This window comes from Gymnoscopelus braueri (assembly GCF_963280865.1).
Source record: "Gymnoscopelus braueri genome assembly, chromosome: 12".
NCBI classification, from domain to species: Eukaryota; Metazoa; Chordata; class Actinopteri; order Myctophiformes; family Myctophidae; genus Gymnoscopelus; species Gymnoscopelus braueri.
The window spans coordinates 21,102,597-21,117,841 of record NC_137614.1 but is presented as its reverse complement, the minus strand read 5'-3'; the positions used below and the strand labels follow the sequence as shown (position 1 = coordinate 21,117,841).

Here is a 15,245-nt window from a genome sequence, read left to right as displayed (position 1 = left end):
GACTTTGACCGCCAATAGGGACGATCTGTAATTACTGAAGCTCCGCCCCCTCTGTCTTCCTATTGGCCGGCCTTTAAACAGCCATAACTTCGGTTCGCAGCATGCTGCCAACTCCAAATATGGTATGTGGACTTTGACCGCCAATAGGGACGATCTGTAATTTCTGAAGCTCCGCCCCCTCTGTCTTCCTATTGGCCGGCCTTTAAACAGCCATAATTTCGGTTCGCAGCATGCTACCGAGTCCACATTTGGTATGTGGACTAAGACCATCAATAGGGACGAGCTGTAATTTCTGAAGCTCCGCCCCCTCTGTCTTCCTATTGGCCGGCCTTTAAACAACTTTAACTCCAGATGGCAGCATGCTACCTAATCCATAATTTGAAGCGTCAAACTTCGCCAAACAGGAAGTCGGCCATTTTTAATTGATAGTGGCATTTTTGTGCATTTCACGCCATTTTCACCCGTTGTACTTTAACGAACTCCTCCTAGGCGGATTGTCGGATCCGCCTCAAATTCGCTCAGAGTACACAAAAGACGTTAACAATGAAAAGTTATCAAAAGCTTGAGTTTTCGTAAAACGGCGTGACCTTGGCAAAGCGTCAAACTTCAACGCCAAACAGGAAGTGAGAATAGCCGATCTACAATTCCTATTGGCTGGCCTTTAAACAGCTATAACTCTATATGGCAGCATGCTAAAGAGTCCAACATTTATGGGTGGACTTTTTTTTATCAAAAACCTTTTTTGTTGTTGTTTTTTTTCAAATATGTTTTCATAATTTAAATAATCAGGTACATTAAACATATGCAACAAGAGTCATAATTAAAGAAAATGGCTGATTGGAAAGTCCTCATTCATTCCTTTTGAAGACATAGTGTTTAAGGTGTAAATCCAAGAGGATTCACGCTGTAGCAGTTAATCTATCAAGATCTCCTCCTTGTCTAGGGCATTTAACATGTTCAATCCCCTGATATCTGAGAGTGGCCACATTGTGCTTAGCGGACATGAAGTGCATTGCAACTGGGCTCTTTGGATCTTGGTTACGAATGCTGCTTCTGTGTTCAGAAATGCGTGTCTTTAGCGCCCTGTTGGTCTTACCAACATATCCTCGACCGCATGGGCATTTTAGCAGGTATATAACATTTTTGGTTGTGCACGTTATAGTGCCCTTGATATCAAAACGTTTCCCCGTTAATGGGTGCGTAAAAGTGTGGAGCAGTAATCTATCAAGATCTCCTCCTCGTCTAGGGCATTTAGAAGACGAGTGTGCGGGTTTATTCTCTTTCTTCATATGAGACGAGTGTGCAGGTTTATTATTTTCCTTCATATCCAGACGAGTGTGCGGGTTTATTCTTTTTCTTCATATCAGACGAGTGTGCAGGTTTATAATTTTTCTTCATATACAGACGAGTGTGCGGGTTTATTATTTTTCTTCATATTAGACAAGTGTGCAGGTTTATTCTTTTTCTTCATATTACTTTCCAACCCAGCACCTCAATGAAGTGATGTGCGTATTCTATTAGTTTTTATATACTCATTATTTCAGCCATCAAAAACTGTTAAAATTCAAATTCAATTATTCCCATTATAAATAATGAATTTTAATATTTGAATTATACTGAATCTAGTTCACGAGTGAGGGGAGGACGGAGCAGGAGATCAGCCGGAGAATCGGAGCGGTATTGCAGCAGGAGCGGTATTGCAGTCGCTGTACCGCACTGTGGTGACGAAAAGAGAGCTGAGCCAGAAGGCAAAGCTCTCTGTCTTCCGAGCAATCTTCGTTCCTACTCTCACCTATGGTCATGAAGTGTGGGTCATGACCGAAAGAATAAGGTCGTGGGTACAAGCGGCCGAAATGAGTTTTCTCAGACGGGTGGCTGGCATCTCCCTTAGAGATAGGGTGAGAAGTTCGGTCACCCGGGAGAGACTCGGAGTAGAGTCGCTGCTCCTTCGCTTGGAAAGGAGCCAGCTTAGGTGGTTCGGGCATCTAGTACGGATGCCTCCCGAGCGTCTCCCTAGGGAGGTCCTCGCTGCACGTCCCACTGGGAGGAGACCCCGGGGCAGACCAAGGACCAGATGGGCGGATTACATCTCCACACTGGCCTGGGAACGCCTCGGGATCCCCCAGGAGGAAGTTGCTAATGTTGCTCAGGAGAGGAAGGTCTGGAGCTCTCTGCTGGAACTGTTGCCCCCGCGACCCGACTCCGGATAAGCGGTTGAAGATGGATGGATGGATGGATGAATCTATTTAATGAATTATGTCCTTTCTCTTCAAACTACATTTTGTTATTATGTATCAATACTTTTATCTATTACTATTTATTAGAGGACCAACAGATGTCAAGTAACTGTATTTTATTTTCTATTGATGCAACTTTATTTTGTCTTTCAGCGTTGGAATTTGGAAAGCGAGACATCATTTTCCTCGTTGACAGTACGATGGGCACCACAATCATTAACTCCATGCGAGAGTTCATCAGGAGGTTTGTTGATGCCATGCCAATCGGACCGGATGAGGTGCAAGTGGGTGTTACTCAGTTCAGTAATGCCCCTCGACTGGAGATGGACTTGAACACCTATGGCTCCAAAGAAGAACTTACTGTGGCTTTGGGCAGAATCAAGCCCAGATCCGGCCAGACAGTCAACATCGGTGCTGCCTTGGACTTTGTGAGGACCAACATGATTCGAGCTGACAAGGGCAGCCGTATTCAGCAGGGTGTGCCCCAGCTTGTGCTGCTGCTGACCAGCAAAAAATCCAGTGACAGTGTGGACCAGCCTGCCGAGGCCCTCCAACGCATGGGGGTTCTGACTCTGGCTGCAGGTTCTAAGTCTGCTGATGAGCAGGAACTGAAACGGATTGCCTTCGATGAGAACTTAGTCTTCATGCTGAAGGACTTCCGCATGCTGCTTCGCAACCCCAGGATGATTATTTCACCACTCTCCACTCTGACACGTGTGGTGGTGACAGAAGGACCCACAGAGCCAGGTAATGCTCCAACTACTGTCTAAAAACATGCTGTGTGGCTTCTCTAGACAGTCATTCAACTCTGATGAGTGTACACACATGTCCATTTGGTTCCAGTTGTACACTCTTTGGAGTTAAATTAACACTAAAGATTTTACTTTGTAGTCACACAAGAGGTTGATTTGATATCTGTCTAGTCTCATTAGCAAGATGATTGGAGATCTCCTCCTACTGATATGTCTGGTGACATCTAAATTCAATATAGGGGCTAAAACTGGGTTGAAACAATTAAGAGATGAAAGAAATAATTGCATTGCAGAACCAGTGCAACGACTTTGGGGCGATCCTTTTGATGGTAGCAGGACAAAGCAGTAAGCATATGCACAGTATAAGTATAACATGCACAGTATACATACATTGCTGCTATGCTCAGGCACCTTAGTTTTTTTTTTTTTTAGTTTTTTATTATCTCAGGTACTTTGTAAATATGTAGATAACTTGTCTGGCCTTCTGTTGCTCTCTTGTTTTGATCTCCTTCCCACTTGTCCCCCACCCCCTCTTCTTCTCTCCCCCCCTCTTCTTTCTATGGAAACTAACGTTGCGATGGGAACGATGTACAAAAACGAATTTCACCCACTTTTTTACCTTGTAAACCTGTGATGTGACAATAAAACTGATTCTGATTCTGATTCTGATTCTAGATTAAATATTCTAATATGTTTTGACACAGAATCAAATATTTTGTAGTCATGATTCACCAGGAGCCTGGATGGCTTAAAATAATCTATATAAATATTTTCGGAAATCTCTATGGGAAAAATTTATGGGTTTCCTATCTATGGTACCACAAAATGGCCACCACTGCTATGCCCTATATCGAATTCGATTTCCCCAGAACATTTCAGTGTAGGCTACATGAAACTATCCTACATCTAACATTTCTTAATTGAATCATTGAGTCATTTCATCTGTGTCAGAGTTTTGTGCTTTTATTATTGTGAAGACAGACTGAAAAATTATCAGCACCCATGTAAATCCAGGTGGTATGTGTTGTAAACACATTGATGGAAGTTACAGGATATCCCGGAAGAAAGTAACTCAAAAATCCGAGGAGAGTGATAATTGAAGATTTGTTTTGTTCTTTGTGTTTTCAGTGGTGGAGATTACAACAGTACAGACTCAAAGAGTTGTCCGTGACATTGTGTTCCTTGTTGACGGCTCCAGTTATGTGGGAACCGGCAACCTGCCATACGTGAAGGAGTTCATGAACAGAGTGGTTAACCAGTTAGACGTGAATCCTGACAGAGTTCAGATTGGCCTCATGCAATTTGCTGACCGTCCAAGGATTGAATTCTATCTGAACACCCACCGTACTAAGCAAGAAGTGCTGGATGGTATCAATAATCTCAGGCTGTCTGGAGGCTCAATCGTGAACACTGGAGCTGCCATGGATTACGCCCTGACCAACATGTTCCAGCGTGCTGCAGGGTCACGGAAGAGGCAGGGTGTCCAGCAGGTGCTGATTCTGATCACTGGTGGCCCGGCCCATGATCAAGTACAGAGTGTTGCAGACAAAGCCGCTTTGGCTGGAGTTCTGACCTTCACAGTCAGTTCTGGACAGGCAGATCCCGACTTGCTGAGTTCAGTGGCTTTCGTTCCAAACTTGGCTTACCATGAAAGCAGCTTCTCTAGCTTGCCAGATGTTGCTACCCAAATCTATACACCACTCATAACAGTTGTTGGTGACACAGAACAAGGTGGTAGTGAAATTGAAATTGAAGAAGGTGAGTTTTACTTTTATTGTAAGTAAACGAGGATTTTGTACTGATTTAAACATCAGATCACAATGTGCTGAATATGAACAGTTACAAACTTGTCACTATGTGCAACTCCTTTTCTTTCAGTTGTCACAGGAGCTGAGAGGGACGTTGCCTTCCTGATTGATGGCAGGGACGATGTTCGTGCTGATTTCCACTACATCCGGGATTTTATCATCAGAGTCATTGAGCCACTTGATGTTGGAATGGACAGAGTGCGAATTTCAGTTGTCCAACACAGTGAAAGGCCAACTCCCAATTTCTACCTCAACACCCATCAAACCAAAGATGAGGTGCTCAGAGCTGTCAATGGTTTACAACTGGCTGGGGGGAGAAGCCTAAACACAGGAGCTGCCCTGAACTTCATGAAGGACATTATCTTGTCTGAGCAGTATGGTAGTAGGGCCGGACAAAATGTTCCCCAATTTTTGATTGTTCTGACTGGAGGCAGGTCAAGGGATAGTGTGAAGGAACCTGCTGGTGCCCTGAAGACAGATGGAGTGGTGCCATTTGGTGTTGGTGTGAAGGACGCAGACCCTAAGCAGATTCAGGACATTTCCCACAACCCCTCCTTTGCCTTCAATGTGAAGGAGTTCAGTGAGCTCGGCAATGTCCAACAGAAGCTCAATACCTATGTGAGCCTTCCCAAGGATCAGCTACAGACTGTCATAGATCAAGGTAAGCACAATCTGTGTTTGTGTTTTCCGTCTTAAATCCAATGTTTTGCCTGATGCTTCACTCTTGGCGCTGTACCAAGATCAAGTGTATCACAACAATGCCCTTTGTTTGTTGTGTCTTAGTCCATGGTGAAACAGATGTAAAAAGAGATGTTGTGTTCCTGTAGGATGGTTCTGATGGCACAAGAGATGGCTTCCCAGCATTACAAGCCTTTGTTAAGAGTATAGTCGAGAGGCTGTCTGTGGGTGAGAACAGAGACAGGGTCTCTTTGGTTCAATATGCTGAAAAGCCACAGGCCAATTTTTATCTGAGCTCTCACAAAACAAAGGATGCCATTATCAATGCCATAAATAATATGAGGCACAAGGGTGGAAGGAGCCTCAACACTGAGGCAGCTCTTCAGTTTGTGAGGCACTTGGGCCCCTATTCTAGGTTTAATTTGAACAAACCACTAATTACGGAATTAGGACTAGGCAAGAGGCGTTTCCCCGCAAAATTCGGTATTCTGTGGCACCCCCCTCACCCGCCAAACACCTGAGCTACCCGTTACATTATGCATAGGTGTGGTTTGGGCGTTACAATGATAAAACCAATCACCGTGCCAGAAGCCATTGCCTTTAAGAGAAGACTGCGCTAGCCGTCATCCCCGATCCAATATATGCTCTAGCCTATCTCCCTGTCTGCACTGTTGCCTGGTCTGATTATTATAAGCCACATTGGGCTTGTTTTCCTTCTTTCCTTCTTCTAATTTTATATTAATTTGTAGCCTATTGTGTTCACAATAAGCTTGTCATATTAGTCAGATCCGGAATAGTATATGAAAGCCATTTAAAATATTTATACTATTGGTACACACCGGCTGCTCCCAAATAATTAATTACATCATGTTGCGACAACGCTCCTACGTGGTACACAGAAAAACAGTAGCACATGGGTATAATAAATTGGACAGTTTTAGGAAAGGTCTATAGCCTATGTACATTACATTACATTACATTACAGTCATTTAGCAGACGCTTTTATCCAAAGCGACTTACAATAAGTGCATTCAACATAGGTAGGGAACGAAACTACTAATCACCAGAAGTCTTAAGTGCATTTCCTGCAAAAACAAGCAACCAAGAGTATACCTAGCGCTAAGGTAAAAGTGCAATATATCAGCTACCTACTTTCTTAAACAGATGAGACAAAATAGCAAAATCAAATGAGCACAAGCTAAAACAAATAAGTGTATCGACTAAACAAGATCCAATAAAACAATACAAAAATAAAACAAGAGTTCGTACAACTAGTTAACAACAAGTAGGCCAGGCAAAGAGGAAGGGTAGTGTTTCCTGAAGAGGTGGGTTTTCAGCCTGCGGCGAAAGATGGGCAGTGACTCTGCTGTCCTGACATCAGTGGGAAGTTCATTCCACCACTGTGGGGCCAGAACAGAAAAAAGTCATGACCGTGTCGATCGACCAGAAGGACCCTTGAGTGACGAGGCAATCAGTCGCCCCGAGGTGGCAGACCGAAGTTCAGGTGCAATAGACTGCAGCAGAGTGGATGGGACCGGGTCCAGAGAGCATGAGGTGGGGCGACTAGAGGTAACAAGGAGAAGGACTTCGTTAGGGGAGAGGGGATAAAAGTGGGATAGAGAGGGGGAGGGGGGGGGAAGAGGAGTAGATGAAGGTAGAGAGGGGGGAGTGGCAGGCAGACGGGTGTGGGTAGTGCGCAGGGCACCAGCCAGGGGAGGAGGGAAGGAGGATCGGATATCGTTCACCTTGTCAAAGAAGTTGGCAAAATCGTCAGGGAGGAGGGACGAGGAGGGAGGAGGGGGTGGTGGTTGCAGGAGAGAGGAGAAAGTTTCAAAGAGTTTTTTAGGGTTGGAAGCAGAAGCCTGAATTTTAGTGCAGAAGAAAGCAGCTTTAGCAGCTGATAGAGAGGAGGAAAAAGTAGAAATGAGAGATTGGAAGGTGAGAAGGTCCTCCAGGAGGTTGCCATTTCTCCATTTGCGCTCAGCCGCTCTCAGGCTCCGTCTCTCAGTCCGCACTGAGTCCGACAACCAGGGGGCAGGTGGAGTTTGGCGTGTAGGCCTGGTGGTGAGGGGACAGAGATGGTCGATAGAAGAGGATAGAGTAGAGAAAAGAAGATCTGTGGCGGTATCAGGGGATAGAAGAGCAAAGGATTCAGGGGCAGGGAGAGCAGAGAGAACAGAAGAGGAAAGATCAGTGGAGGAAAGTGAGCGAAGATTGTGACGTGAGGAAATCATGTGGGTAGGGAGGGGCTGTGAGGGGGGAGAGGAGAAAGAGAGAGAGAGAGTAGGACATGAAGTAGTGATCAGAGAGTTTCTTACCCTTTTCACTGGAAAGAGGAGTGACAGACAGGTTAGCAGTAGAGCAGCCTCTGGTGAAGATCAGGTCCAGTTGGTTGCCCGCCTCATGGGTAGGAGGAGATGGGGAAATAACTAGGTCAAAGGCGGCGAGAAACGAAAGTAATGGGTCTAGCTGCTTCTCAGTCGGGAGGTTGAAGTCACCCAGAAGGATGAATCCAGAGCCATCGACAGGGAAGTGAGAGACTAGATGGTCCAGCTCCTCCAGGAAGCCACCAGCAGGGCCCGGTGGGCGATAAACAACTGCAATGGTGAGCTTGACTGGATGAGAAACAGTGACCACATGAAATTCAAACGAGTTAAGTATCATTCATAGTCGGACGTAAGAATACATAACGAGCGCCAGCGCTCCTTGCGTTGCCGTTTTTGTCTCCCCCTCCGTCACTTACGGCTCCAGGATTTCCGTCCGTGCAGTCGACATTCACCGTCAGGCTGACGTGCACGTTAACTGTAGTACCACTGTAGTACCACTGCTGCCCGTTGGCAGTATAAGGGAAAAAGTTTTCCTCTACCCCTCTTTCTCCAACAAAAAGACCCACGTTGGTGCATGACATCACTTCCACCTACAGGAAGTGACGTCTCAAAGTGTATTAAAGCAACAGTGTCTGTGTCATGTTCAGAACGCCAAGATGACAGCAAAAGCATCATTCGAGGAGCAACTTTGCTTACTAGTGCGGGACTACCCATGGCTCTACGACTGTTCAAGCCCAGAGCACAAGAACAAAAACACAGTCCAGGGCAGCTGGGGGCAGATTGCCGAGGTATTAAATTCAGACGCTATAACCGTAGAAAAAAAATGGAGAAACGTCCGAGACCGTTTCACGAGAAAGTTAAAGAAATACAACTTGTCGAAGCGAAGTGGTGCTGGCGCTTCCCTCGCCGATGTCCCGCAAATCCTCACGGATCTGGCATGGCTAAAGACCTACATTTCGCACCGAGATACATCTACAAACTTCCCGGTCAGCGGCGACACGGTAAGCAGCAAAACAAACATTCCGGTCATCTTTTCTACTTGGCAGACGTCGTCTTTCTTTAAGTTTTTACAACAACAACAAAAAGTAATCGAGTCTATTGATTGACAGAATACTTTAATAGACATACATGTAGGGTGCCAAGCATTGTTTTTGTCTAAACCTAATTGAAAATAGCAGATCTACAAGCTCACACTGCGACGTGTTATGAGCTTGTAGATCTGCTATTTAAAAATAATCTTGAAATGAAATGTGGAATATTTAGAAAAATTGGTGCAATTTATCAATCCAAAACACAATTGAAAAGTAAACACAGTGAGATACAGTTGAAATTAACATTCTCCACTATCTGACTTCTTTATAGGCACACTCTGATGAGGAGGACAGTAGCAGCTTGGGAGCATCTGAGAGCCTCAGCCAGTCTCTCATTTCGCAACCTGGAACTCCAACTGCCTCCAGCAGCCCAACACGCTCCAGCCAACAAACCCCTGCACGACTATATCCTTCTGGCCAGCACAGGGCTTCTCGACCTGGAACTCCAGCACTAGCAGCCTCCCGCAGCCTAACATATTCCAGGCTAGAAACCCTGGCTCAGCCCAGGGCCACCCCAAGCCAAGAAGAGCCTCTCCCCTGTCCGTCGGGCATACAAACCTCAGCTTCCAGTTCCCAAAGCACTCCCAAGCAGAAGAGGAAGAAGAAGAGGCCATGCCTAGAGGAAGAGGAAGATTCTGCCCTTTTAGAAAGACTTGTGAACATAGCCGAGGAGAGAGAGAAGAGAGAGAGACAGAGCGCAGACAGACAGGAGAGAGAGGAATGCCAGCACATGCAACGAGGCCTTATGGTTTGTCTCGGTGAGTTCTTCTGTAGTGTTGGGCCAGAAGAGGCAGAAAAATTTGCGCGGTCGATCCACCGACTGATGGCTTCTTATTGGCAGCAAGAACCACCGCAGTACTAGTCGGAAACTAGCCGTTGTACTAGCCGTTGTACTTGTTGTATTGTCAGAGTAGCCGTTGTACCCATCAGTACACTGACATTTGGCAGACACTGACATTTTGTGCACCCCTGTAAAAAAGAATGAAGTTCTATTCGATTTTTTTGCATGCTTGTTTTAATTTGTTTGCATTTAATAGTTTTTAATAGTTTTCATGTGCTCTTAATTTTGTATTTTGTCTTGTGTTTTCTAAACATTTGTTTGCATTTAATCTATTTTTAAATATTTTTTATTTGTGCTCTTATGTGTTTTATCACTTTGCTGCTGGGACACTTGGGAGTCTCTTCTGTATTAAAAAAAAGTACACTTGCAACTCAGGTCTGTTTCACTACAAAGAGGGTTTATTTCCACTCATGTTGAGATCTACAATACGTGGAAAATACACAGCAGATGGACATCACAGCAAAACAGCTTAGCATCAAAATCAGTTTAACCCCTGAAACCTATTTTATACATCAGCATAGAACAATGGACAGCAGGTATCTTGTCTTGATGAGAGCACCTGTTGGATCTTGGAATAAATTCCTTACCAAAAAAAATCTTCACCAATGTGTTTGTAAAGGTGTCTAGTAATAATAACACATCGCACAGACTGAAATTCAGTCCCCCTAGGAGAATTTTTGACAGCTGCTGAAAGTTGGGGTACCCACCATTTCCCTGCATTTCCATGCAGGGCAAAAAAAATCTAATTTTAATTCTGTTTTAAGTAGCATGTGAGGGGTCAAACTAGGGTGTTTTTATGATTCTGAATCCATTGCAAGCATTTGTTTTGCACCAAAACCATTCCTTGGGCTAAAAACAGCCCAATCTCATGGGCTTTTTACACAAAGTATACCTGGACAAGGATGGCTATGGCTGTTTTTAGCCCAAGGAGTGGTTTTGGTGCAAAACAAATGCTTGCAATGGATTCAGAATCATAAAAACACCCTAGTTTCACATGGGTGAAGGTTTTTTTTGGTAAGGAATTTATTCCAAGATTGGAAATCTTTCTGCTAATATCCCCTGACTATATCAACAGTCTGGATAATAATCCATGATGATGAGACTTGCGATTATATTCTGATTTGAGTAATGAGGTGTCAAAGTGGAGTAAAAGAAACATGTTCTGGTTTTAAATGTATTGAAGTGAAAGTTGTGATGAATAGGCTCCAAGTAAAGTATAGAAGTATTGTAACAACTGGGAACACGGCAAATGTGACCAGATGGACACTGATAATACTTTTGGATAAATCAAAGTGACTATGCCACTCTCTTAACCCTCGTAGGGTCCTCGGGTCCTTTTAACCCGGTTTAACATTTTCAACATGAATTAAAAGTATGTAAAAAAAAAAAGTTCTCTATGAAACTTCTTCTATTTGCCTTTATTTACTGTACTAAACATGTGATATGAAAATTTTCATGAAATTTTCACCCAGGGCCTTCGGGTCAAAGTGACTTTGACCCGAAGACCCTACGAGGGTTAAGGGGAGAGACCCTGAACAAACTATGCATTTACTCCCGACACAAGTTGGACAAGACGGACAGAGGCTTTCGTGTGTACAATCATGACCACTTTATTTAAATAGATAGCAGCAGAAGACCACTTATTGACCGGGGGGCAATAAGAACATTTTCAGAATACACTGCACACTGCAGTGTTATTTTATCAGTGTGCACTGCACACTGATAAAATAACACTGCACACTAAAAGTGGGGAAGGACAAGAACGGTCATCAATGAGAAGATACAATAACTGAGGACTCTTATAAAATCTGAAGCAACAGTGAGGCACTTGAGTAGCAACTATAAACGATAAAACTAAAATAGAGGACATTTTAAAAAAAGAGTTGCATTGTGGTTATTTAGTCACACTCCAGTATAGACCACTTTCCAGTTAGCGGCGGTTAAGTCTGCCTTGCTGGAGGACATTATCCTGCCATGCAACTCTACCTGCTGGCGTCTGGAAGTAATCTTTAAAAGCGTTCCGAACGGCCAACCCATCTTTCGTTGCTCGAGCTGCAGTGTTGCGTGCTAGACCAAGGAGGTTGTTATCAACCCTAACAATATCTCTCCATTCTCCATCAGCACTGGCACTGTCCACCAGTGCGTTGTCCACATAGCGTGGCCCTACAGCTGTGTCACTGTCAGTGACTGTCAGGTAATTGTGTAGCGCCACACAAGCCTTGGTTATGTCTTCAGCTTTTTCAATGCTACACTCCATGGGACCCCCGAAGATCCTCCACCTTGCCCTAAGAATACCGAAGGCATTCTCGATCACCCGCCGTGCTCTCGAAAGCCTGTAGTTGTAGATGCGCTCATCACCTGTCAGATTCCTCCCTGTAAAAGAAAGAAATCATAACATAAGACTATATATATAGGAGCTGATATATTGTCATTACAAATAGCCTAGGTATAAAATAGGGCTAAAGTGGTTAATGTATGTTTTAAATAGTACAATATTTGCCTCTGAGATGTAGTGGAGTAGAAGTATAAGTATAGACAATTGGAAATACTTCAGTAAAGTAAAAGTACCTCAAAACTGTGTACTAGGGTAAATGTATTTAGTTACTTTAAACCACTGGCAATAGATGCAATGCAGTCTCACCTCCATAAGGTCTCATCAGGTTCACTTTTGTGGGAAAGGCCTCGTCAGCGACGAAAACATGCGGCGCGATGACCTCACTTCCTGGCAGCAACGATGGACGTGGAAGAGGGAGCTGTCCATCGATTAGCTGTGATCCGAAGACGCTCCTTGAGAAGACACCAGCGTCACTGTCTCGTCCATACGCACCGATGTCGATGTAGGTGAACTTGTACCTGGCATCACAGGCGGCCATCAGGATGAAGCTGAAGTAACCTAGATTGATTGATTGAATATTTTATTAGACAGAAATGTAAAAATTCAATTCATCAACATATAAAATAGCACCAAACATTTAATATCATCACAGATATAAGCTATGACCTTGTATATCTGCTATTTTTGAAAAGCCAAAGTATAAAAGGTTAAAAAACTAAAAATCAACATTAGCAGCCCCTCACCCTATTCTGTTGTAGCCGACCACAGAAAGTTGTCTTTGTTTTCAAATGGGGCTCATTTGCATTCGGCCGAATTGTTAATGTGGACATTAAAAACCGTCAAACCGGTTCTGGCCCGGTTCTGGCCAGGTCAACGTTAGCATCCACCAAACGCCACTGCCTTTGGCTATTCAAAAATAGCAGATCTACAAGCTCATACATTTTAACTCAAGTTACATTACCTTTGTAATTGAAGTAGGCACTTCCACTGTTGACTGGTGCTTGGATTTGGACATGTTTGCCATCGATAGCCCCGACACAGTTGGGAAAATTCCAGTCTTCCCAGAATTCTGCCTTCAGCCTCAACCACTCCGCTCCCGTAGGGAAAGCAACAAACTCATCCTTCAGTGCCAGCCATATTGCTTGGCATACCTCACTGACAATCGCAGCCACCGTTGAAATGCCAAGCAAGAAGGTTCCTGCCACAGACTGATGGCTGTAGCCGTGGGCAATAATCTTCAGTGTGACAGCAAGGCGCTCGGCTGGACTCACAGGGTTGCTGTGGTTGTTTCCATGTTGGATGTACGGCGTCACCCGACGAAGCAGGTCGTCGAATTTAGCGACGGACATCCTAAAGTACTGATGGTGCCGTTCGGGGTCTATTCGTCTCATTCGCAGGATGATTCTATTAAACTCCCCATCTACGCGTCGCTCTGTATTTAATGGCCTGACGTACCATTGTCTGCGCCTCCTCTCCCTCTCTTGTCTCCTTCTTCTTATCCTTCTTCTCAAAAGCATGAGCAACAACAGTTCCTCTTCAGCAACCAAAGCAGCGTCCGACATGTTTGCAACACAATCCATGACTACTGAAGTAAACAAACATCAACGCTGAATGTTGCTACTTGACTACTTCCTACTTCCGTCTCAAAATGTAGCGATGCATTATGGGTATGGTACATACTCTCGCGACTGCCATCTGGTGGATGAATAGGTGTATTACGCCTGTACACTTTAAAATAAATAAAATAACCCCTAAATAACGTGAGCGACTATGCATGTGTACGTAAAGAACGGACGGAATCCCTCACCCCCTGACGCACGTTTCAGACCCATCTAGGGACTTTGAACGGGCCTTTAGGAGAGAATTGTGACAGTGAAACAGGAGAGTATTTCCATTTTCTGGAAATTAGCAGACCAGTACCACCACTTGTCCGCACGGCTCTGGGAGTGTGAGAGAAAGAGTACACATCTGACAGAGCCGCGGGGGTAGCAGTGTTTTCTGGTTTGATCCAAGTCTCAGTTAGAGCAAGGAAGTTGAGGGAGAGCAAGGATGCGTAGCCTGAGATGAAAGTAGCTTTGCCTTCCACCACAGCCGAGTGGCAATTCCAAAGCCCTCCTGTTACCACTTAGTAGGATAGATTAGATTAGTGGTATCGCGACATCTGGGTGTAACCCAGTGTTTTTGCGACCACCAGGAAGAGGAGAGGACAGGAATAGGAAGAAAACACATCGTAGATCACTAAACATATACAAACTACTATATCTATCACACTACTATATATGTCACTAAACACTGATGCTGCTTATGAAGAGAAGAAGCACTCAATGTCGAAGGTCCTACATTGACGAAGTCGGGCTTTGACAAAGTCGCCTCTTGCCTTTGTTCGCAAGTCGGGCTTTGACAAAGTCGCCTCTTGCCTTTGTTCGCAAGTCGGGCTTTGACAAAGTCGCCTCTTGCCTTTGTTCGCAAGTCGGGCTTTGACAAAGTCACCTCTTGCCTTTGTTCGCAAGTCGGGCTTTGACAAAGTCGCCTCTTACCTTTGTTCGCAAGTCGGGCTTTGACAAAGTCGCCTCTTGCCTTTGTTCGCAAGTCGGGCTTTGACAAAGTCGCCTCTTGCCTTTGTTCGCCTAGCCTTCGTTTGCTAGCCGCTTAACACATACAGTGCCAAGAACGCGTCGACACGTTCTTTCAAATCCATCGCCTGAGTGCCAGGATCGTGTATACACGTTCATTTGACTTTTAATTGGTTTAAGGTATATTGCAACCTTCCACAACCTGTGTATTAATATTAAGCTTCTAGGACAAAAGAAAAGTCACATGATCGCAAAAGTCACATGATCTGAGCAAAACACTACAAATCCGGGTGCAGAAACACAGTCCCTGTGGCATTCTAAACAAACATTGAGCAGAGACGGACGGACAGAGAAATAGAGCGAGAGAGAGCGAGAGACAGCGACTGAGAGACAAAGAAAGAGCAAGCGATCGTTATTTTGGAGTTAGTTAGGTAAAGTTAGGAGAGGTGCAATATATATATAGTTTAGAGTAAGAGGTTTATATAGTTTATATAGTTTCTATAGTATAGAGTTAGGTGTTATAGGTGGGAGTCGGGAATATACATTTTAGGCGAGATGAGAGGAAAAAAATGCAGGGGCAAATGCCCTCGGAGGGACCCGACT

At 44.5% G+C, this 15,245-nt stretch overlaps 2 protein-coding genes across 2 annotated transcripts; one reads left to right on the top strand and one right to left on the bottom strand.

Annotated features, from left to right (window-relative positions):
• Positions 1 to 2,397: 2,397 nt before the first annotated feature.
• Positions 2,398 to 11,254, top strand: LOC308096422 (collagen alpha-3(VI) chain-like; the record flags this gene model as incomplete). Its single annotated transcript, XM_080443844.1, has 7 exons — positions 2,398 to 2,984; positions 4,118 to 4,747; positions 4,868 to 5,458; positions 8,244 to 8,368; positions 8,450 to 8,590; positions 9,165 to 9,548; positions 11,207 to 11,254. The coding sequence occupies exons 1-7, from the start codon at positions 2,438 to 2,440 to the stop codon at positions 11,252 to 11,254; spliced, it is 2,466 nt and encodes an 821-aa protein (XP_080299970.1). The 5' UTR covers positions 2,398 to 2,437.
• A 387-nt stretch (positions 11,255 to 11,641) lies between these two features.
• Positions 11,642 to 13,631, bottom strand: LOC308096420 (uncharacterized protein; the record flags this gene model as incomplete). The annotated part of the gene is made up of 3 exons (XM_080443842.1): positions 11,642 to 12,107; positions 12,376 to 12,627; positions 13,031 to 13,631. 3 exons carry the CDS (start codon positions 13,629 to 13,631, stop codon positions 11,665 to 11,667), a joined length of 1,296 nt encoding a protein of 431 aa, XP_080299968.1. The 3' UTR covers positions 11,642 to 11,664.
• Positions 13,632 to 15,245: the final 1,614 nt, after the last annotated feature.